General features: G+C 46.8%; 1 protein-coding gene across 2 annotated transcripts in view; it reads right to left on the bottom strand.

Annotated features, from left to right (window-relative positions):
- The window catches only part of ADAM10 (ADAM metallopeptidase domain 10), a 57,485-nt gene extending 37,361 nt beyond the window's left edge, over positions 1-20,124 (bottom strand). Inside the window, exons 1-4 of one of the 2 annotated variants that reach the window (XM_053272585.1) lie at positions 19,691-20,124; positions 8,127-8,277; positions 5,021-5,139; positions 2,691-2,849 (exon numbers count right to left, since the gene is read on the bottom strand). In XM_053272585.1, coding sequence (XP_053128560.1) covers positions 2,691-2,849; positions 5,021-5,139; positions 8,127-8,277; positions 19,691-19,745 — 484 coding nt within the window. In that variant the 5' untranslated portion in view covers positions 19,746-20,124. The remainder of the gene's footprint in view (positions 1-2,690; positions 2,850-5,020; positions 5,140-8,126; positions 8,278-19,690) is intronic. The other variant, XM_053272586.1, reaches the window with a different exon arrangement.
- Between the last annotated feature and the right edge of the window lie 1,636 nt (positions 20,125-21,760).

The following is a 21,760-nucleotide window of genomic DNA, read 5'->3' as shown; positions in this document are numbered from 1 at the left end:
TCCACTGACTTTATCCTAGTGTCAGCAGAGACAAAATACATTTGATTTTTTACCAGATAGATAGACATGATGAAGTGAGAAAAGGGGGCAGTTTGTGTAAATGTTAGTGAAATCTTTTGTTTGAAGTGTTTGAAGATTTACTTGGTGTTCTGCAACACAAAAATCCTAACCACTAATATCATGCTACTGAGCCTCTGCTGGCACCCCCATGGAAGGATCCAAGGTAGGGCTGCCAACACTGCGTTGGCTGAAATCAGGATGGGGACTCCAAGAGGGGGCCGGGGGCATGGCCACCTAGGGCGGGGCAGAAGCCCTACCTCATTTGGGAAGAAGGCAGGGCCAAGTAAGGGACTCTTTCACCACCCTCCGTCCCTCCTGCAGTGCCTGAAGTCTGAGCCAGTTAGTGGTAGGGTTGCCATATTCAAGCTTCCTAAATCCGGGTGACCTAATTTGCATATTATGCAAATTATGCTCAACTAGTTTGCATTATTTATTTATTTGACAGATTTGTATATTTGCCCCTCCTTCTCTGCCCCCCCCCCCGGGTGATCGGCTCCAGACTAAAATCCGGACAATCCAGGCAGCGCATTTGAAATCCATGTAAATCCAGGTGGAATTTAGCAGCCAGGTGGAAGAGCCAAAATCTGGGGGCTACGCTAAATTCCCGGGGACATGGTAACCCTAGTCAGTGGTGAGTCACGCTTCCAGTTCAGCGGCCACAGTGCACCCGCCCCAGCAAGCCCCCCTGCCCCATCCAGAGAGAGCAGCCATTCATATAGTTTGGGAGAGCTCTTTCTGCTCAGCAGTGGCTTTAAAAGTTAAAAGGAAAAATTTAAAAGGTTAACAAAAATTAAGCGGTCAAAAAGTGGGAGAAATAGAGTCCCGAACGGGATACTTCCCCACAGGAAGCAGGGACAGTTGGCAACCCTAATCCGAGGGCACCCCTGAGTCCTGAAGCAGTGGAGGGCAAAAGGTAGGGGGACTAATGCCTTCCGCTCCTGCTTCACTTCAGCAGTCTTGCCAATACCACTCTTCCATCCAGCTGCCAAACCAATGGCAGAGCGGCAGAGTGCTGGTGAAACCTCTATCAGCAAAGGGCAAAGCTGCTGTGATGGCACTGTGTGTTCATGAACAGTCCAGCCCCCAAAGTAGATGGAATATTGTGGCCAGATTTGTGAGGAAGTGAGAACTGTTAGTTTGTCTGGCTTGACAGAATTTAAAAACAGTCCCTAAGGACAGTAACTTTGCATGGAAGGCTGCAGATCAGGAACAGATCTCGGGGAGTAATGATTCTAAGAGGTTGGGAGCCCAGAGGAAAAGCGGATAAAGGAAAGGTACAGAACAGGCCACAGAATGAGAAACAGGAACCTAAGGCAAGGACAGGTAAAGAAAGAGGCCTTAAGGAAAGGGCAGAGGAAACTAGCAATCAAGGCAAGAAAGGGCTAACTGGGGGCGGGCGGGGCTGGATTTCAACATATTGATTTGAACTGGCCAGCCTTTGGCTTCAGGCTTCTTTTGCTACTAGAAGGCTTCTCCTTATCCTGATCAGCTTCAGTCCTGCTGACCCATAAAGCCAGCCAGGATCCCAGGTCTCGTGCTAGCTAGTCCTTTCATCTCTGCCCAGAGGCTCCCAACACACTGCCTGGAACAGATGGCTCTCTAAGCAAGAGGAGAAGCAGCCAGCGTGGTGTGCCCCCAACATAAGCTGCCACCAATATTCCTCTGAATGGAGAGGATCAGGTGGCTCTTTCTAAAAAGGAGGAAGCGGTCAGGGACAGGTGTATAGCCTAGGGGCAGGAAGCAGAGCAAAGGGCGGGGGGGGGCACCTCTATGGCCTGTGGGAGCTCTGCTGTTTTCTAGGTTTCCCCAATACTGCCCTCACTAGCAAGCACTACCAAATTATTTCTGTATCAGAGAGGCTTTCAGGGGACTGCCAAGAGAAGGAGGAGGTGAGGGAGCCCTGCTTGGTAAGTAACTCATGGAAATTAACTCATTGAAATAACTCATGGAAATTACAATACAAGCCACACAAAAATACCAATTTGAAGCATCTCCAAGGTCAGACTCTCAATCGGCATCTAACAAGGCAATCTGACTGAAAGACACACTCAGCAGCCAGAAGCAGCCTGAAAGGTAGGGTGTGAGTGAGTGAGTGAGAGGGGCTTTTAAAAATGAAACCGTTTTCTTCATGATTTTTTTCTTCTTTTCCATGACAGGTTATTCTACTCTTTAGATAAATTCTTTCCTAGCAGGTGCAAAGATTCCCTTTTCCACATACCTTTTCTCTCATGCTTTATTAGGTGCAGGTTAATCATTTTAATTCAGACACAATCTAGTGTAGCTGCTTTTTATACTGTAAGTATCACTGAAATGCTCATGAGAGACTTGACATGAAACACTCTCAAAGGAGACCGATGAGCTTGTGTAAAGACTTACAGGGACATTTCCAGCCCAAGAACCGACAGCATCATAAAACCTTTGAAATGAAGACACCTCACCCCCAACACAGCTAAATGGTTAATATGCACCTCAATGCACAACAGCACAATTGTAAAGTAAATACCTGCATGAGTATCCAAGAACCCAGGACTACCTTTGCTTTCATAAAAGTCAATAAACCTCTCACACGGTTTTGAGACATTTCCACTGCCCTGAATATTCACTGTATACCACCAAACAGAAATACTTACTAATATCATCTTCATGATACATGACTGAATGAAAAGGCAGAGCTCTGTCCTTAATATATCTTTCTGCTGGCTCAATATAGAAGGTCCCAGTGTGAGTCTTGATGAATCCTTCAAATCTTCCATCCACAACAGATCCATGGCTGAAGCTGCCCTGTTCACCTATTGCACATACAAAGGGGACAAATGTACCTGGGAAATTCTCAGCTCACCACCCTCCCCTTTAACTCCTATTAAAGCTTCTGTCTGCAGCAGGAAAGAGCTGTGGAGAGACCCCGGTTGCTCCAGAACTGTGCTAAATAGCACATAATGCTTGTTTATGCTCAGCAACCAACTTGTTATAAACCTCTTGCATAGACCCTGTAAAATCTAGAGATTATCACAAATTTAGCATATGAAAACAATGTTTCAGGTAACTAACCATGCTGAAGTTGCTTACAACTATTGACAGATGGCAAATGAGCAGGCAAGCAAAGTACACAACCATGCACTCAACTGTGTATAATTTCAGTTATCACCAGTATCAAGGGTCTGAAGAAGCTAACATGCCATTAGCAGCATGTCAGAGTTCAGTCATCTTAACATCTAAGCCCCATCACACAAAAAACCTTTGTGTTTAACAATTTTCTAAACATTTCCTGAAAAGAGCTTACATGCACACAGACAGAGATTTTCTTAACCACAATGGCGACAGAAAAGTCAAAGGATCATTTCTGGATATATTATGACCCAAATCAACCCCCAAGCAAATGCACATTAGCACACCAGTGCTAAGAGCCTTCCAGGAATTGACAGAGCACATATCCCTCCCTCCCCCCCCCCCAGGCAGAGCCTCAGGGCCCCTCATCCTTGGGACGGAGCTCTTGCCCCACCCAGCATCTTGACAGCTGGTGCTGGTGGGGCTCCACCATTCTGCCCCCTTTCATTTGCTTTAGGTCCTTTTATCTAGGTTATTTCAGCTCCACTAGAGCTTGAATGTGCCCTGTAGACTGGATTGCTGCCTCTTCTCACTTTGTAGCAGTTTATTCAATGTTGTTGTTTGTTCCTTTCTATTAAGACTCACTTCACATATCCTTTTCTAGCATCATATTTCAAAAACCATAGGTTTCCTTTCTTCCATTTTACCTACAATTGTTGCTTCACATCTATAGAGCTGAACTCCATAATTTTACACATTTCTTCCAAATGCAAACTTATGCTCCCTAACAAAAAACACCCTTCTAAAAGGTCTATTTCACCATATCAATCATTTTAAAACTTCTGCTCTAGATTTTCTATCCTCTTAACCTTGCTTCCTAGATAAATTACTGCATTTGCTTAGTTTGATTCCCATTTATGAACACATATGCAGCAGCCTTATACTGATTCAGTCCATACAGGTCAGTATTTACACTGACTAGCAGCAGCTCTTCAGGGCTACAGACAGGCCTTTCCCAGCCCTACCTGGAGCTCTCAAGGACTAACCCTGGCACCTTCTGCATGCAAAGTCTGTGCTTAACCACTGAGCTATTCCTCCTCACCTAGGAGAGATACATATCTTCACTACAACAAGGGGTCGCTTGTCACCAATATCTTGTTTTATTTTTAAGCCACTGTTCTGAAAAACTGAAGTAGAATGTCTCCCTTTTGCATTGGCCAGTACCAGAAGTACAACTTTAGTGCTCAAGTTAGCACAAACCAGGAAAAAGCATAGGGCTTATACCTTCCCAGGCTAGAATACTGGCAGGTCCAAGAACCCTTCTTTGAATTTTTCCTCACATTTCCCTTGCATTTGAAAAAAATGTTGCAGCATACAGAGTCCTTTCCCCCAACATGCTAGTTATTCAGACACAGAGGGAGTGTTTGAGGGCACTTAAGAAGTGGGTGGGAAGCAAATGCATTATGCTGAAGCTGTACAGCCCCAAGAGGGAAGCACCTCATGGCACTCCTGAGCATGGGATCTAGAGAGCTGGTATGAAGATGGCCAGAGATCAGAGCGAGTTTTGTTTTGGTTGACAAAGAGTAACAAATTAAATTTATTATTTATTTCTATACTGCCCTTCATCCTAAGACCCCAGGGCGGTTAACAAGATAAAAGCAAAAACATAAAAACAGAACAAATACAGCTAAAAATGTAAAAAGAGCAAGGAACAGATTTAGATCAACATTCCTGGATAACACTGAAGATAAACCTTTTGTAGGTGGACTTCCCAAAACAAGTTTGAGTTACTGAAAAAGATTATCTTACACCATAAGATTATCTTACACCATAAGATTAACAAAAGGAACTCAGGAGCCATCATTATTTCAAGAAAATGCCATTTAAACATTAAATTCAAAGTTATTGAACTTACCATAAATGTGCCCAGTATAAATGTGAGAGGTATCATAATCAAGTACTTTATTTGATATCTCTAGTTTGAAATCATCACTAAAGAGGGACATATCTCTCTTCATTCTAAGGTTGAAATGTCTGTGAAGGCAAGAAGACAGCATGGAAATATAGCTTTTAAGTCACAAACATATCTCAGGATGTAGGCTGCATGCAAGTGAAAAGGAATACTGTGAATTTTGTTGAGTACTTTGCAATCTAGTGAATATCAGAGCAGTGTGATGTAATGTAGTCCAAAGCTCTCAAAATTCCATATTACTGCTGCTATGTATTCAGGGTTTCCTTCATTATAATCTATATGCTTTCTATTTTAATTATTTATAGGAAAACACCTGTCTAGTAACTATACCTGCATGTGAAATGAGTAGAGTCGTCACACATTAAAGAGACTACTGAAGAAACAACTCCTTCAAACCAGAGCAAGAAAACAATATCAATGCATTTACAGTATGCATTTCCTAACGGGAAATTTTCTGGAGAGTTAAAAAATGGTTTTCTACTATCCAACTCCAAAACCCATATACATTGGAGAAAATCAGAAAAATTTATGAGTCAACTCAGGAAGGGGCATTTCCCCCTTGTTCTCTCATTTCCGGCAGGAAGCCAAGCACGGGATAATGCTCTTTAGCAGTAATCCATTCTATTACCCAGCTGGGCCTGCATCTACTTCTGCTTGTTAGCCATTCCAACTAAAACAAAACAAGCTAACAAGAAGTGAATTCAGACCAAGACAGAGCACCAGAAAACAGCTTAGAAGACTTTCTAAGAATGAAAACAGTTTACAGAATGGTCTTCTTTATTCCCAGCAACAGTAGAAAAGCTAACCAGATTCAGCACCTATCAGTGATCAAAATGCAGTTTACCAATGAGTCAACTTCAGCCATAAAGTATTTTGTATAATTTGGTGCTGTTTTTAATTTGGATTGCTCTGTTTGCTGAATATATGCATTTGTTAATTATACTGATTTTTTTTTTAAGGTATGCTGGGTTATTGTCGTGCTTTATTTTGCTGGATTTAGCTTTGGTGGCTGTTTTGTTAGCAGCCCTGAGTTTGTTTTTAAACGAAGATAAGGTGGAATATAAGTTTTAAAAATAAAAGTAGAGATCCTCCATCAACAGAGTTTCAGTGTCATGTTCGTTGCATAACAAGAGTGGAAATGCAACAGAAAACAGCTGGCCCAAGAGGTGCAGCATCTCGCTCAAGCCTAGCCTCCTGTAACCCAACACTGCACTACACCTCTTTGTCTGTAAAACATTCTTCCGCCGAGTTTAAAGGAAAATATTGCTACAGTTTCCTCAATTAGTTCAAATTTTGTTCACAGCACTGTGGAGTAAGAGCTGGGTGACTGATAGCCTGATCCTTTGCATGTTTGCTCTGATATGAGCCCCTCTGCAATTCAGTGCAACTTACAACCAGGTGTGCATAGGACTAAAGACTGCATGTACTTAGGTTAAAAGCACGTGAACAAGATTTCAGGACTGGAGTCAATCACACATGTTGATAATGAGTCAGCAGTACAGTGCAGCTGCAGAAACACTAATGAAATTGGAAGCTGCATTAACAGCATTCGAAGTCACAAGAAGAAACAGTCCCACATTATTCCACACCACAGACCTCATCTGAAATACTGTGCTCAGCTGTGGATGCCACTTTTTAAAAAGGCAAATTGGAAGGGGTTCAAAAGGGGAGCAACAAAAATGGAAAACAAGCCCTATAAGGAACAAATGAAGAAACTAAGTCTGTTTCACCTGCAGAAGATTGAGGGGAGGCCATGATAGCAGTCTTCCAATACCTGAAGGTCTGTAATACTGAAACAGGTGAAGACTTGTCTTCTCTCCCATTATTAGTACTAGATCTTAAGTGACAAGAGGGTAGATTTTGGCTGAACATTAGGAGAAATCTTTTAACAATAAAAGCAGTTCTACAATGGAATCAATTACTTGTGGCAGGGGGGACTCTCCCTCATCAAGAGCATTCAAGCAGAGGCTGGACAGCTACCTACTGGGGATACTTCAGCTCTGGATTTCCTGTCAACAAGCAAGGGATTGGATTAGATGGTCTCCAAGACATCCTCCAACTGATTCTGTGTTCAAAAAGCACTGTAACGGTTAGTGTAGCAGTATAATTTCCTTAAGATGTAGATCATGCAGCTCTGTGTGTTGAGTTATGCATCCCTGTTTTAGCATAACTCAGGGCTAACCCTGAATGCAATGTGAAAGCACGCAATTGTTCAATACCTCTGTGTCCCGAACAGGAATATGAATTTTATTTATTTATTTAGACAGCAAATAGGTTTGTCCCAAAATGCAAAATGGCCTAGCTCCAGAAAACTGGACTTTTGAGAACAGGTTTCACAATAGGAAAAAAGTTGCAAGATGCTGTTTTTCTGTTTTCTGAAGAGACCAGAAGCAAAACACATTATGGAATTTAAAATAATTTACGTAAGAACCGCTCTGTCAATTATTAACTAGATATCTCTATATATATTTCTCCTGGGAAAATGCGTCCCGGCAGCCCAGCTGATTGGCTGGGCTGCAGAGGCGCCTGATTGGCTGGCACACCCAGGAGGAGGAGAATTGGCTGGCTGCGAGCCAGGGCTGCTGGTAGGCCCAGCCAGTCGAGGTGGTGAGGCGGTGGGCTCCAATACCGGGGCAGCAGATGGGGGTGGGGGTGGGGTGGGGGGAGAGGTGGCTGGCCTGTGGCCGGCCGCAAAGACGGGGGAGGGCAGGAGAGAGGAGCAGGGGGAGGGCAGGAGGATGAGAGGGAGGGGAGGGTGAGAGAGAGGGGGGAGGGTGAGAGAGAGGGGGGAGGGTGAGAGAGAGGGAGGGAAGGGTGAGAGAGTGGGGCAGAAGGGAGGGGGAGGGAGGGCAAGAGTGTGGGGTGGGATGGAAGGGAAGAGAGGCAAGAGTGTGGGGCAGAAGGGAGGGAAGGAGAGTGGGGCAGGAGGGAGAAGGGAACAGCCAGCCCCAAAGAGCGCACAGATGCTCTGTGCGGGTTGGCTAGTCCACCATATTTTGCCATTCATTTACATTTAATTGATGCCAACAGATCTGAGTTAAGTTCTTACCTTCCATGAGCATGGAAATCTAAGCGTAAAAATTGGTCTTCGTAAGATACTGCTCTTTTGGCACGCTGGTGTTTTTGGTGTAACAAATCTACATCATATGACAGTCCTTCATAATGTCTTATGTGTTTGTTTAAAGGGTTTCCATATTGACCTATGAACAAAACAGTGGATTGATACATTAGCACCATTCAGAAACAGTATTTTACAAAAGGGTGAAAGCTTCCAATCTGTATGTCCTCATATGTGTACAACTCAATGGTGCAAATATCACTTGTATAATTTGTGTCACTTCCAAAGCAGAGTAAAATACAGAACATTTGGAATCTAATGTTTTGCTTCAAGCTTAGTCTCTTGCTCAATACTATAATCCCGTTCTAGACTATATCCCTTCCCCTCACTTTTTTGTTTTTGTTTCCAATCACATTTACCTTTAAATTTAAGAATATCAAAGGTTTTCGATAGACTATCAGGTTAATTTGCACTCGCCAGAATTAACTAAGGCAAATCTAGGACTTTCCAAGCAAATCTGAACATCCATTAGTATAACCACATGTAGTAATTAAAGTGGCAATTCTAATCACACTTACCAGCAAGTAAGTACCCACTGGAACATTGTGGGACTTACCTGAAAGTAAGCAGGCAAATACAAATCCCCTAGGTAGTCCATGGGGATGGGTGGCTATAGACAGACTGCTTTCCATCCATCTAACCAGCTCACAACTAGGTAGGGGTGTGCACGGAACCGCCAAGCTGCGGTCCGGCACTGGGGTGGGGGGTAGCTTTAAGGGCGGGGGGAGGGTTTACTTACCCCTCCCGCCACTTTCCCGCTCTGGCGCCGTAATTGTAGGAGTATTTGGGGCAGCAGGATACCTCCCTGCTGCCCCTTCCCCGCTGTAAAAAAACTCCCAGGAGTCCTTTGTGCGCGCGCTTCACGTCTCTGTGATGTGTGTGCGCACAAAGGACTCCTGGGAGTTTTTTACAGCGACAGCGGGGAAGGGGTGGCAGGGAAGTGTCCTGCCACCCCAATTACTCCTACAATTACAGCGCCAGAGTGGGAAAGCGGCGGGAGGGGTAAGTAAACCCCCCACCCGCTCTTAAAGCTACCCCCCCACCCGAACCGGACCGCCCAGGTCCAGACCGGTCCGGAGGCCTTTACAATGGCCTCTGGACCGGTCCGGGCCCATCCCTACAACTAGGCTAATCCCACCACTCTTGGACAGTGTTAACATTTCAGAATGAATTTCCGAGGCTAACTTTTCTTGAAAATAAATAATGCACACACTTCTCAGTTTGCATATAATACTGTTTGCATATCCATAAGAGCTAACCTGTAATCAGTTAAAGGAAAGAAAGAATGAAATAATTTGAAAAGGATAAAGTCTAACCAGAAACATGTGGGATGGCAGAGGAGAAAAGGGGAGCCAGTTCAGTGAAAGGGAGTATGTCAAAAGACAGAAACCATTAACAACTGAAAAGAACTGAGAGAGCATTTTTCTTTAGATATTTTGAACTCATGGAGAATACCAGCCGGGTAATGATTAAGTAGCATCTATGTAGCTGTGCAGCAAGTTCTTTGCTAGATCCTGTCAGTAACAGGAAGCAAGGGAGGGAAGGTCTGCAAAGTTGTTAGCAGTCATTGCTTCAGGCGTAGTGGCAGCTGTGTGTATCCCTGCTCAGAATCAGCCAGCCCTTCTCTCCTAACTGCTCTCACAGCATATGGCCCCAGACATATGCAAATGCTACAAGGAACCTCAGGCACTTTGTTTCCCATCCCTGGAGTTTGGCTCCAGGTTAAAAGGTGGAGAAACGACAGAACAGCAGCAGAACACAGAGAAGAAAGAAAGGCAGAGCAAAAGATGTCTCCAGGCAAATGCTATCTGCAACATTTAGCAAACTTACAAAGCATGGTTATTAACCTAGCACGAAGCATTATGATAAACAAGGAATTTCAGGCCCCATTCCCTTACCAATATGTCATAGCCATGTGGGTCTATTAGGAAAAATACAAAAGCCATTGTTGGGCAATGCCTTCATTGGGACCAAAATTACACAAAGCTGCAGCAGCAAGCTTTCAAGTTCTCCAAGACTCTTCCCCAGGCTGAATGGAAAGTAGCAAGGGGAGAGAGAAGAGAAGTGGAACTTGATGGCAAAAGTGCAAAGCACACAAAAATCATAGGTAGAAGCCATGTTGGTTCATTAACAAAAAATCCAGAAGCCACAGCCGGGTATGACCTTTCTTTGGAGCAACTGCAGAGTCTCTCGACATGCACAGATCAAGGGACTGCCACTACAAGTACACAGTAGCATGGAAGCAACTGAAACAAGTGGCAAGGAGGGGGCCATTAAGCCTTTTAAAGAAGTTTACCAATCCTTCCCCCAAAGACAACCACTTTTGAAAACTCCAGGCTCCTTAAACTCATTAAGCCTTTTAAAGAAGTTTACCAATCCTTCCCCCAAAGATGACCACTTTTGAAACTCCAGGCTCTTAAGCAAGGCTGCACAACTTCAGCCCTTCTTGTTGAGCTACAACTGCCATACTTCAGGAATTATTGGAATTATAGTCCAACACCAGTAAGAGGGCCAAAGTTGTGCAACCCTACTCTTAAGGCAAACAGAGACTTGCAAGATGACTCAAGCACTCTTTTTCAGATCAAGCTAAAGTCAGAGGAGTTGGAGATTCAAAGCTCCTTCCAGTGGCTGTTGCTGGTATCCAACTGGGAGGCCTTTTTAGACTGTTAGCACTTTATGGGCAGAGAAGCATCATCATCATTTTGCTCTTTTTATGTAAATCACTTTAAGAACTTTTGTTGTTGTTGAAAAGCAGTACCCAAGCAATAGTAATAATAAAAAGGACACCCACCCACTCACCCTTCAAAAGCAAAACAAACATTCTCCCAAGATGTGCAAAAATGGAAAATTTGGGAGAAATCTTATCAAATTAGTTTCATAAAAAAGATGTGCTTTTACACTTCATAAATATATCACAGTACAATTGTGTGTTCTATGTTAAACATTTGGAATGTATTATGTATAAATAAGGCTCAGGTTCTGCAAAACAGAATGGCAGGTATTTCAAGTTTTGCTCAAGTTTGATTTTGGCACATACTGTACTTTATTCTATTCATTTTTAAATGGGTATTTAATATTAAACAGACAACTCCCCGGTGCCAGCAAGATGCAGGGAGGGGCCTGGCCTGGCCGTAGACAAAGCAGCAGCAGCAGCAGCAGCAGCAGCAGCAGCTCTTGTGCACACAGCCGATCTGCCAGGTTTCTTCTGGCTCACAGCTCTACTCCCTCACTGGTCCAGCTGAGCTGTGTGTGTGCACACAAGGCCTCCTCCTTCCTTTTTGCCGCTGATGCTGTCAGACCCAGATAATCAGTGGCGGGCATGGGCTTGGTCAAGGGCGGCAGCAGCAGCAAAGGTGAACTACTAGGCAGTGACACTCAGGCATGCACTCGCCTGAGCCTCTTTGGGCTCAGAAGGGAGAGCCTGTTGATCATCTTTTGGAAGGCCCATGACCTAACAGGCCAATCTGTTACATGGAACTTTTCCAGCCTTATTTTCCACCTCACACCCTCCTGAACAGATGTCGCTAAAATAACATCGTACAAAACCAAAAAAATTGCCTTGAACAATTCTAAAAGTACACAATGACCTTCTTGGCTAATATCTGGAGAAACCAAATGCAAAGCAAGCAAGCGCACACGCGCACACACACACACCCACCAATATCATGATCTTTACTACCACCTCTCAGCCATAGCACAGCAGGTATAATGCGAAAGCAGCACTCAGGCATTCCCTGAGAAACCATCTCGAATGCCCACTTACCTAGCATGAGGTACATTGCAAGCAGGCACGTGGCCATAATGGAGTATGGGGGGCGAGTGGGAGAGGGGAGCTGGGTGCTTCTCTCTCTGCTTGAGCAGAAAAAGAATACACCTGCAGCGCAGCCCTTCTTGCCAAGAGTGTCTACGCCCCCTGTGTATGACAACATACGCAGGGATGTGGCTGCCATGTGTGCACACACTCACACAACACAGGGGAGGGGGCCAGCGGCAAGAGCTTGCCCCTTGAGCTCCCTATGCCCCCCCCCCTTACTGCCAGAGCCAGGAAAGTGACAGTCATCCCCAACAGAGAGCAGGACAGACCAGTCACGCAGGTGTGGGTTTCTTGCAGAGATGGTACAAACTGGCATTAAATTGCCCCTGACCACTTGGGGCAGATTCTGGAACAGGGGAAAAAGGATGGATGACAAAGAAGGATGGGTGGACCCTGAGGACTTCTTGATTTCTGAGTCAGGACGACTGCCTTCAAACGTTTCCAGGGAATGCATTCTCCAAACACAAGGGTCAATCTCCTTGGTCACATCTCCATTCCTTCACTTCTATTTAGATCATCACTGCCAGTGTCATTCACCTATTGCCACTCAGACCACGCAATCGCCCTCCTCTAAGCCCTAAGCAAGTTTTTCAGTCCCCTCTGGATCCAGCAAACACCCCTTGTCCTTATCGATGAACCTCTCCACAGCCCTGGCATGTCTTAGCTTTGAGTCCTTATTTCCCACTATCCCTCTGCTTTGCTTCTCAACTCGTCTGCTCACCAGTTGTTCTGCCCACACTCTCGCCTACACTTCCCTCCAAGAACACCTGCACAATACTCTCCTCTTCTCCCTTCCTCAAATCCCAACTTCTTCATAAATCTTTTGGTTTAACCACTAAATCTTCATCCACAACTGAATCAAGCTGCACTTATGTGCATGTATTCAGCATCCAAAGGGGTCAAGATACGTTGGCTCTGTTCACCAGCCAGACAAAAAAATTTTTATTCATCAAGCTATTTTGGTACATTGCTTGTCATGAATCATTTTTCACTCATCACAGACAGATTTCCTGAGCCCTGATCATCCCTCCCTCCTTGCCTCTCCTGTTCCTCCTCTGCCTTGGCCATCTCCCTCATTGGAGAAAGTTAGAAATTCTAAGTCCCTCAAGGCAGGAGTCCGCCTTTTTGCTTATGTTACTCCCTACAATGCTCTACTATATCGATGGCATTATAATAAACTGTAAACAAGCAATATCACCAATTAAATGGAACCATTATATAAAAGAAACAAATAAGGCTGTCCAGCAGGAAACTAAATTTGCTGGCTTACATCCAAACTAAGAGTTGAGTATGGGAGAATGGTTCTATGCATGCACAGACAGAAGAGGTGATTTTACATGATTCCCCCTGTTCCTACTTGTGCCCCCCCATAAAAAAATGTCCCTGCAGGTTTTAGGGTCCACATGGACATATCTACAGGAAGCACAGTGGCTCCAGAGGCAAGGGGGGCATAGCTGAAAATAAGCCCTCATTTCTGTGCACACATGGAGGTGTCCCCCACACACAATTCTTATATTAAATGAAAGCTGCTATTTGTATTTCATTTCTTGGAACTGCCACAGCAATATCCTAAACAGTTAAATATCAGTTTGAAAACCAGGCAGGAAAGCTACTGTTCACATTCAGATGCCGTGAGGAAGCTCCGTTAAATTTCAGTATTCCCCATTTTGTTTTTTCAACCCAATGTGCCTCTGAATTCAACTGAGGTTCAATTTGCCCCAACAAACCAAGCCTGTAACCAAAGTTTGTTGTTGGCTTGTTTTAACTGCGCTTCAATTTGCCATCACGTTGCATCCGAACAGACCCTGGTGGTTTATTCTCAGCTTGCTGCAAGAGCTCAGCCTCTGCCCAGAGACGCCAGCACAGAGCAGCTAAGCAGCAGCCTCTCGGTGGTTTTGAAAAACACTCGGGTGAAACCTGCCTAGTGACTACTGATGTCACTACAACCATAAGCAGTATGCAACAGCAACTCTCCTATAATGGTGTGTGCTGGACACTGACCAGGGGTTTCAATACGGGGAGGGCAGGAGCTGGAAGAAAGCCAGGAGTGTTGGGGGGCTGTAGGCCAGTGTCTTCCTTTCCCTCTATCCCGACTCTTATAAGGTGACCAGAAAGCTGCAGGCTGCCCATATTTGTTGAGCCACCCCATGGCTAGGCTCCGACCAACAGAGAGAAGCCGAGAAGAGCTGATGCCACTCATGCAGCTTTTCCATGCCATGCCAAGTGGGCAGTCAATGGTAAGGGAGGGCGTGATGGGGCGAAGCACTGCCAGAAGCAGGGCAGACTTGGAATTCTGGGTCTGTGTTCAGGAGGACTGGGGGAAAGAGAGAGGCTAAACCAACCACCAGCAGACAAGCATGGTTGCTATCGTCTGTGGAGGGAATCTCTGCTCATTTTCAGAAGCTCACCTAAAATTAAATTGGTCTCTGTGCTGCGTATGAAACGGCCCATTGTGAGCACACGAACAATGAAACAAAGGCTTCAGAAAAAACCTTAACACTAAGATAAGGACACACCCAAGGCAAAAACTAGACTGGGACTGGAGGGGAGGGGCTGAGAAGAACTGAACTGGAAGTGCAGCACCGGAAGCAGGTGCTTACCAAGCAGCACCACTGCCAATCCAAAAAACAAAATGGCAAACCTTACAAAGCACTCAAGGAAAGGGTTGTGTTCAGAAGCAATAGTCCCTTCTTTGTCTTCAGGGGATATATTTGGTTGTTTGTCTCTCTGAAGTTAACATTCCCCCTGTGTTGTTTTTCCAATGAAAAGCCCTCTCTGAGCTATTTGTCCTATTTGGGAAACTTTAAAGGTAAAGTGTGCTGTCAAGTCGGTGTTGACTCCTGGCGACCACAGAGCCCTGTGGTTGTCTTTGGTAGAATGGTTTTACCATTGCCATCTTCTGAACTTTGGGAGTATACATATACTTGTATATCTCACTCTTCCTCTAAGGAGCTCAGTACAGTGTACATGGTTATGTTTTTCCTCACAACCACGCTGTGAAGTAGGTTAGGCTGAGAGAGAAGTGGCAGGCCCAAAGTCACCTAGTAAGTTTCAAGACAGAAGAGGGATTTGAACTTTAGTCTCCCCATTCCTAGCCGAACACTACAGGGCCTTTTTGGCTGTGGCCCCCTCAGCTTTGGAATGCCCTCCCTGAAGAGCTTCACCATGCTCCCTCCCTCAATGTTTTTTTAAAAAAACAACTTAAAACACACCTTTTTAAGGAGGCTTTTTAATGCTCCAAAACAACTTTTTAATTTGAACCTAATAATAATAACAATAATAATAATAATAATAATGAGTGTGGTTTTACCTGACTTAACTTGCTTGCTAATTTTATTACTTTTATTGTGTCTTGTATATATTTTATTGTTGTGAGCTGCCCCAAGCAGTAGTGCACTGAAGGGGCATGATATAAATATTTTAAACAAACAAACAAAATAGTGGGTCTAGCAGTCAAAGCAGTAGCAAGAGCAGCATATAAAATCAAGATGTGCAAGTCTAAAGAAATACTGGGAACTTTTGTGCAAACACAGGCAGTGCAAAATGTCAACTTTGTCAACTGGTGATCTTTTTCCTTCCCTCCCACACCCGCATGAATGGTGACTGAATGTACAAGAGGATTGTTTTTTTAAAAATCTGAAGTTTTTAATTGGAAGGAACTTTTATGGAGGATTTGCAACTACAGTACAATTATTGCACTGATGGAAAGTGGAGGAAATTAAATGGGGAAACGTACAAATTGCTCAATGCTGCAAGTTGCTGAACACTGTTCACTTTGCAAGGTGGTGCTATGGTAATGTTTTAAAAGTACTCAAAATGAGATGCTTACTTCCCAACAGATCCACGAACTTCCTAAGTTAACTTATGAGGCTGATAAACCCTCTTCCAGTCATGCAGACGAAATAACACCAGGAATTGCTTACTATGAACAGACAGACATGCTATCCTCCAGATATAAGCATCAATCAAGCTCCAATACAATCTACTCCTCTATGAATGAGTGGCATGGGTGAAGGGACAGGGGAGTGAAAGCTAGTAGAGAAAAACACAGACTGCCCTTAGCAGTTACCCCTCCCATCTCCTAAGTCGTGAAGCATGTGACTGTCAGCTGAACTGCATGGGCTGGGAGACAATGTGGGCAACTGAAGGCAATGGCCTTCCTTTGCAATGGCTCCTATCCTTGCAATGCCAGCCTCTCAAAGAACAGAAAGGGGTGGGTGAGCGAAACACTCCAGTGTTCAAGTCTGGCCTGCAAGGAAAGGAAGTCTCTTACTTGAAAGCAGCAACATGCTTATAAGGGGTGGCATCCATGGCAGAATGAAGATGCATTATAGAACCACTCTGTCAATACAGCAACCCCTTATTTTCCCAAGTCTGGAAAATTTTAACAACTCTAGTTGGGAATTACCCTTTCCTTCTCACTCCATACCATGGACACTTAATTCCTTGAAAATACATAAACTGGGACACAAAGTGCAAGCTTGTGTCAGTTTTAAGCTGATATAGAGACAGTAGAATAGTACATTGCAAATGCTTCATAGACCGTTTGTAGGAACTTGCTTCCCAAATCTCAAAGTATTTTGGCAGTGTGTGTGGTGTAGTGGTTAGAGTGCTGGACTAGGACCGGGGAGACCCGAGTTCAAATCCCCATTCAGCCATGAAACTAGCTGGGTGACTTTGGGCCAGTCACACATCTCTCAGCCTAACCTACTTCACAGGGTTGTTGTGAGGAGAAACTCAAGTATGTAGTACACCACTCTGGGCTCCTTGGAGGAAGAGCGGGATATAAATGTAATAATAATAATAATAATAATAATAATAATAATAATAATAATAATATTTAGCTGGAAGTCAAAGCAACCTGCATCTTGGCCCTTCATGACAGAGGAGGACACAGGATGCTGTCTTATACTGAGTCAGACCATTTGTCCATCTAGCTCAGTATTCTCTACACAGACAGGCAATATCTCCAAGGCTGCAGGAAGGAGTCTCTCTCAGCCCTATCTTGGAGATGCCAGGTAGGGAACTTGGGACCTGCAGATGCTCTTTCCAGAGTGGCCCCTTCCTGTAAGGGGAATATCTTACAGTGCTCACATGTAGTCTCCCATTCATATGCAAAGCAAGGCAGATCTTGCTTAGCAAAGGGGACAAGTCATGCTTGCTATCACAAGACCAGCTTGTCTTGCCAGTATGGGAATGATTGCTTTGCCTTTCCAAGGCCACAACTGTAACTACAAAGATTAACACAAGCCAATCAGAAGCTCAGTTAGTGACTTGCCTGTAGAGATACAAATTATCAGAACTGTGGGGTGGGAAGGAGAAAGATATCCTATCAGCACCAGAAATACTCAAACTTTTATTTCTTAAGTCCTGAGTTGAAAATCTATTACAGTTTCCAAATGTTATTTTTCAGCATTAGTTCCCATGAAATGAAGCCTTCAGACTTAAAGAGCAACTGTTTAATTCACAAGAGAATGTGTGGTCTTTTGTACTCACCAGTTTTGTTTACTTTTAAACTTCCCAAGTGTCAGTACACTGATTACACTGGTTACTCAATCTCACTTCACAAACAAAGCTTTCCTTTTGATTTCCTAACTGTTTCAACTTAAAGATCTTATAACACCACACTTTATGTTTATAACACAAGTTATAGTTTATAACACCACAAACCCCGAGAAATAAACGCAATAATCTGTATACTCTTCAGGAAGTGAATGTATCTGTATTAGTTTGTTTCACTTTCTTTTATCAGGGACCACACCCCTTTGCACTTCATGATATTAGTTGCATGCATGCAACCTAGGTCTACTTCATTTCAAAACTAACACCAACAAGGCCACACCTTGCTGACTTAAAAAATGAAGAAGTCTTTCACTGTTTATAAAAAAACAAAAAAGAAGTCCTGTGATATCCTAAAAAATAATAGATTTCTGGTGACCAATGTTCCCTCTAAGACATGCGTATGTGCACACACAAGTTTTTTGATGTCCGCTCAGTTAATTTTAGATCCCGCTCAGGTTGAATCAGGAAGGCCCCATTCTGAATGCATGTGTGCACACACTGCCTTGACACTGCCGCCCAGAACAAAACTCATTCCGCACAAAGATTTAAAAAAATCAGACCCACAAAAGCTTATACTATATGATTTATTTTTTTATTTAAGTACTATAAGACTTGCTTTTGCCGTGAAAGACACACACACAAAACTACATCTCTGGAATTGTTGTCATTTAACAAGCAACCACACAAAATTATTCTGTTTCCAATTTGTGCCAAAAAAGCAGTATAAGACCAGGACACTACCAAGTAGAGGAGAAAAAAAAAATACTTGAGAGCCTCACATGTATGAAGCAGTTCAAATGTTGCACCTTCAATAACAAGCTCCATAGGAGCAGATGTGTTCATCTGTTATGGCAAAGATATTGCAGGATATAAGTATGTAAGTAAGTAAGTAAATAATAAAAAAAGATTCATTCTGACACAGCTTTCCTGACTCACCGCGGTCCACAAAAGCTTGTGCAACAAAAAAATCCTTTACCAGAAGACCCCTTCACATCAAAATGGGGTCCCAAATGCTCAGTGGTAGAGCATCTGCTTGCCTGCGAGGCCCCGGGTTCAAACCCTGCCTGGCATCTCCAGGGTGGGCCGGGAAAAAGACTCTGGCCTGAAACTTTGTAGACAAAGGCGAGCTGGAGGGAGCGACCACCCGGCTGAGTCCCGGGAAGCCGGTCCTGGGTCCCCAACAGGCACAGAGCTCTCCCCTGTGCGCTGCATCCCTTTGGAGCCACATTAGCGGTCCTCCTCCTCCTCCTCAGGGCCAGCTTACAATTACAGGCATTCAACGGCGCAAAAGTTGGCGGTGGCTGTTCCAAGAGACCACCAACTCGGCTCCTCCCACACAGGACGAAAGCCGGCCGGCCGGCCGCCCCCCCGAGCAGCCAGGCGGCAGCGCAGGACGTCCCCAGCCAGGGCCGCAGCAGGCAACCGGGGAGCTGGCGCGGCGCGGCTCCTGCCTCCATTCCCTGCTCCCCTCGGGAAGGGATGACCTCACTCCGCCGAGGAGGAATCCCAGCGCAGGCAGGGGCCACTCCTCCAGGCAGGGCGGAGGAGGAGCGCGCTTTTCCGGGCAACGCTCCGCCGGCGCGCCGCTTCCTGGAGAAGAACTTCGGCGGCGGCGGCGGCGGAGACCCCCAGCCCGGGCCCCGCCGCCGCCGGGAGCCAGCCCGCCAGCCCCCGCTCCCGGCCCGCCACGCGGCTCGGGCTCCCCTTCGCTCCTGGGCGGCGGGCGAGGAGCGGCCAGAGCGGGAGGCGACCCAGCAAGAGGGCTCAGGGAGGGGGCCGGCGGCGGGGCGGGGGAGGAAGGGCGCCCGCTGCGGGGCGGCCCTCGGCTCGGAGGCCAGCCCGCCCCCCCCGCCACCCTCGGAGGCGGGCGGAAAATCCAACAAGGCCGCCAAATTGGAGGAGGAGAAGTCAGGAGAGGAGGGAGCTCGTCGGCGGGGCTGCGGGGGGACCCCGGGAGGGGGAGCCCCTCCGGGCGGAGAGAGACCCCTTGGCTGCCTCCCAGGCTGCGACAGCGGGAAGGGAGACGGGGAAGGAGAGAGAGGAGGGGAGGGAGAAAGAGAAGAGGGGCGGAGACCCCCACCTGCCCCCCCCCCCGGCCCCGGCGCCAGGCCTCGCTCACCTCCAGTTCCGGCCGCCCAGGAGCAGAGCAGGACGAGGACCCTCACCAGCACCATCTTCGCCCGGCCCAGGCCCGCCGCCACCTGCCAGCCAGGCGGCCGCCTCTCCTTCTTCGCCGCCGCCGCCTCCTACCCACAAAGCATCCGCCCCGGCCGGGCTGAGAGGGAGGAGCGGAGCGGCGGCACCTCCTCTGCCTCGCCGCCGCCGCCGCCGCCTCCTCTTCCTCTCTTCTCGCGGGCCGGGCCGGGCCTCGCCTCGGGCGCCCCCGAACAAGTCGCTCGCCCGCCTCACTCCCTCGGCGCCCGGCCCGCCCGCGCTCCCGCCTGCCTGCCGGCCTACCCACCCGCGCGCGCGCCCGCCCGAGCCCCCCACCCTTTCTTCCCACGGTGCGCGCGCGTGCGCCTCCCCACCACCTCAGGGCGACGCCAGCACCGGACGGGGAGGCGGGGCGACGATCGAGACCGCCCGCTGCATTGGCCACGCCCTCGCGCTCCCCGACGAGGTCCCGTCTCCCCATCACGTGACATAAGGTTGTGGCGGCAGCTCTTGTTCCTTTTTGTCGAAGCCGGTCTGCGCCTGCGCAGGCGGTCCCCCGGGTGGGGCTTCCTTCCTTCTTTCCTTCCAGAGACAGGCGGGATGCGGGCGGGTCATCGGCGGGGCACTGGTGTGAAGCTTAATTCGGCGCTCGCCACATCCCCGCCCGCTAGCAAAATAGGATGTGGCCGAGCACTTCCCTGCTCAGTTTCATCATGTGACCCCAACCTGAACATGTTTACTTACTGGGTGTGTTATGAAGTCAGGAGAGAGCTGGTTGCGTTCTGAATGTTTTTTGCATAAGAAAAACAGCAAGATCTTCAAAGGGAGGGGAGCAATTCTAATGTATCTATTTATGTACTGTATTTATTCATTGAATTTATATCCTGTTCACTTAATCTCTAGTGGCAAAAAACAATTTGCAATTTAACATGGTCATAAAAATAAGTAGACATGTTAAGCACTTTCATCAGTTATATATTAGTAAGCTTCATGAGCGAGGGATTTGAAGCCAGGTCTCCCTGCTCCTAATCCAACATCATTAAGAACAGCCCTGCTGGATCAGGCCTAAGAAAGCCCATCTAGTCCAGCATCCTGATTCACACAGTGGCCCACCAGATGCCGCTGGGAACCTACAGGCGGGAGTTGAAGGGGGCAGGCCCTCTCTCCTGCTGTTGCTCCCCTGCAACTGGTACTCGGAGGCATCCTGCCTTGGAGGCTGCAGGTGGCCCACAGCCCTCCAACCAGTAGCCCTTGATAGACCTCTCCTCCATGAAGTTATCCAAACCACTCTTAAAGGCAAATGCCGTGCATGCGCAGACGGGTGCATCCGAGCAGCATGCCACAATCTGCTTCGGACAGATAATAGACCAGGCCAATGAACAATTAGGAGTATGCTGGGCTTCTCTCAAAAGCGGTGGTTTTTATAAAAGTATGAAATAATTGGGGGGGGGGGTGAGCAACTGGCATGTTCTAGGCCGCACATCACAAGGCACTTCCACGTGTTGTTCAGAGACAGAGCAGCAGAGTGCCTGCCCAGCAGTCCCGGGGCGTTGTTGACAGAGAAGGGCGGCGGCGGCGGCGGCTCCACCACCATCACAGCAGCCGCCGCCTCCATATAACCGCACGCAGGAAACAGCTGCTTCCGGAGGACACAGATGATGAAGCCGAAAACAAAAGAGGGCGCCTGCCTGGGCTGCCCCTGGCAACAAGTGGGGGCTGTTGTCAACTCCCAGTTCCATCTGATCTGCATCTTCCGTGCGTGTCCCTTCTTGGGATCTCCTTAGGATTGCGGGCGGGATTCCGGGCGGCAGCAGTGCTTGATTGCCGAATAGAAATAAATAAGCGGGACGGACAAGAACAACCCTCCCTCAAGGGTCTGGCACTGGATTCTTCAAGGGGAGGGGAGAGGCGCTCCTGGGCGTGGGGCTGGAACCTGTTGGGCTCGCGGCTGGACTACAACTCTCATCATTGCGGCAGCGGGTGACGGGAGTTGTAGTCCAACCGCAGCTGGCGCCGCCTCAGGCGGGCCAGACGA

Source organism: Hemicordylus capensis, chromosome 10 (assembly GCF_027244095.1).
Source record: "Hemicordylus capensis ecotype Gifberg chromosome 10, rHemCap1.1.pri, whole genome shotgun sequence".
NCBI classification, from domain to species: domain Eukaryota; kingdom Metazoa; phylum Chordata; class Lepidosauria; order Squamata; family Cordylidae; genus Hemicordylus; species Hemicordylus capensis.
The sequence above is the reverse complement of the archived record's forward strand: the minus strand, read 5'-3'. Positions and strand labels throughout refer to the sequence as shown.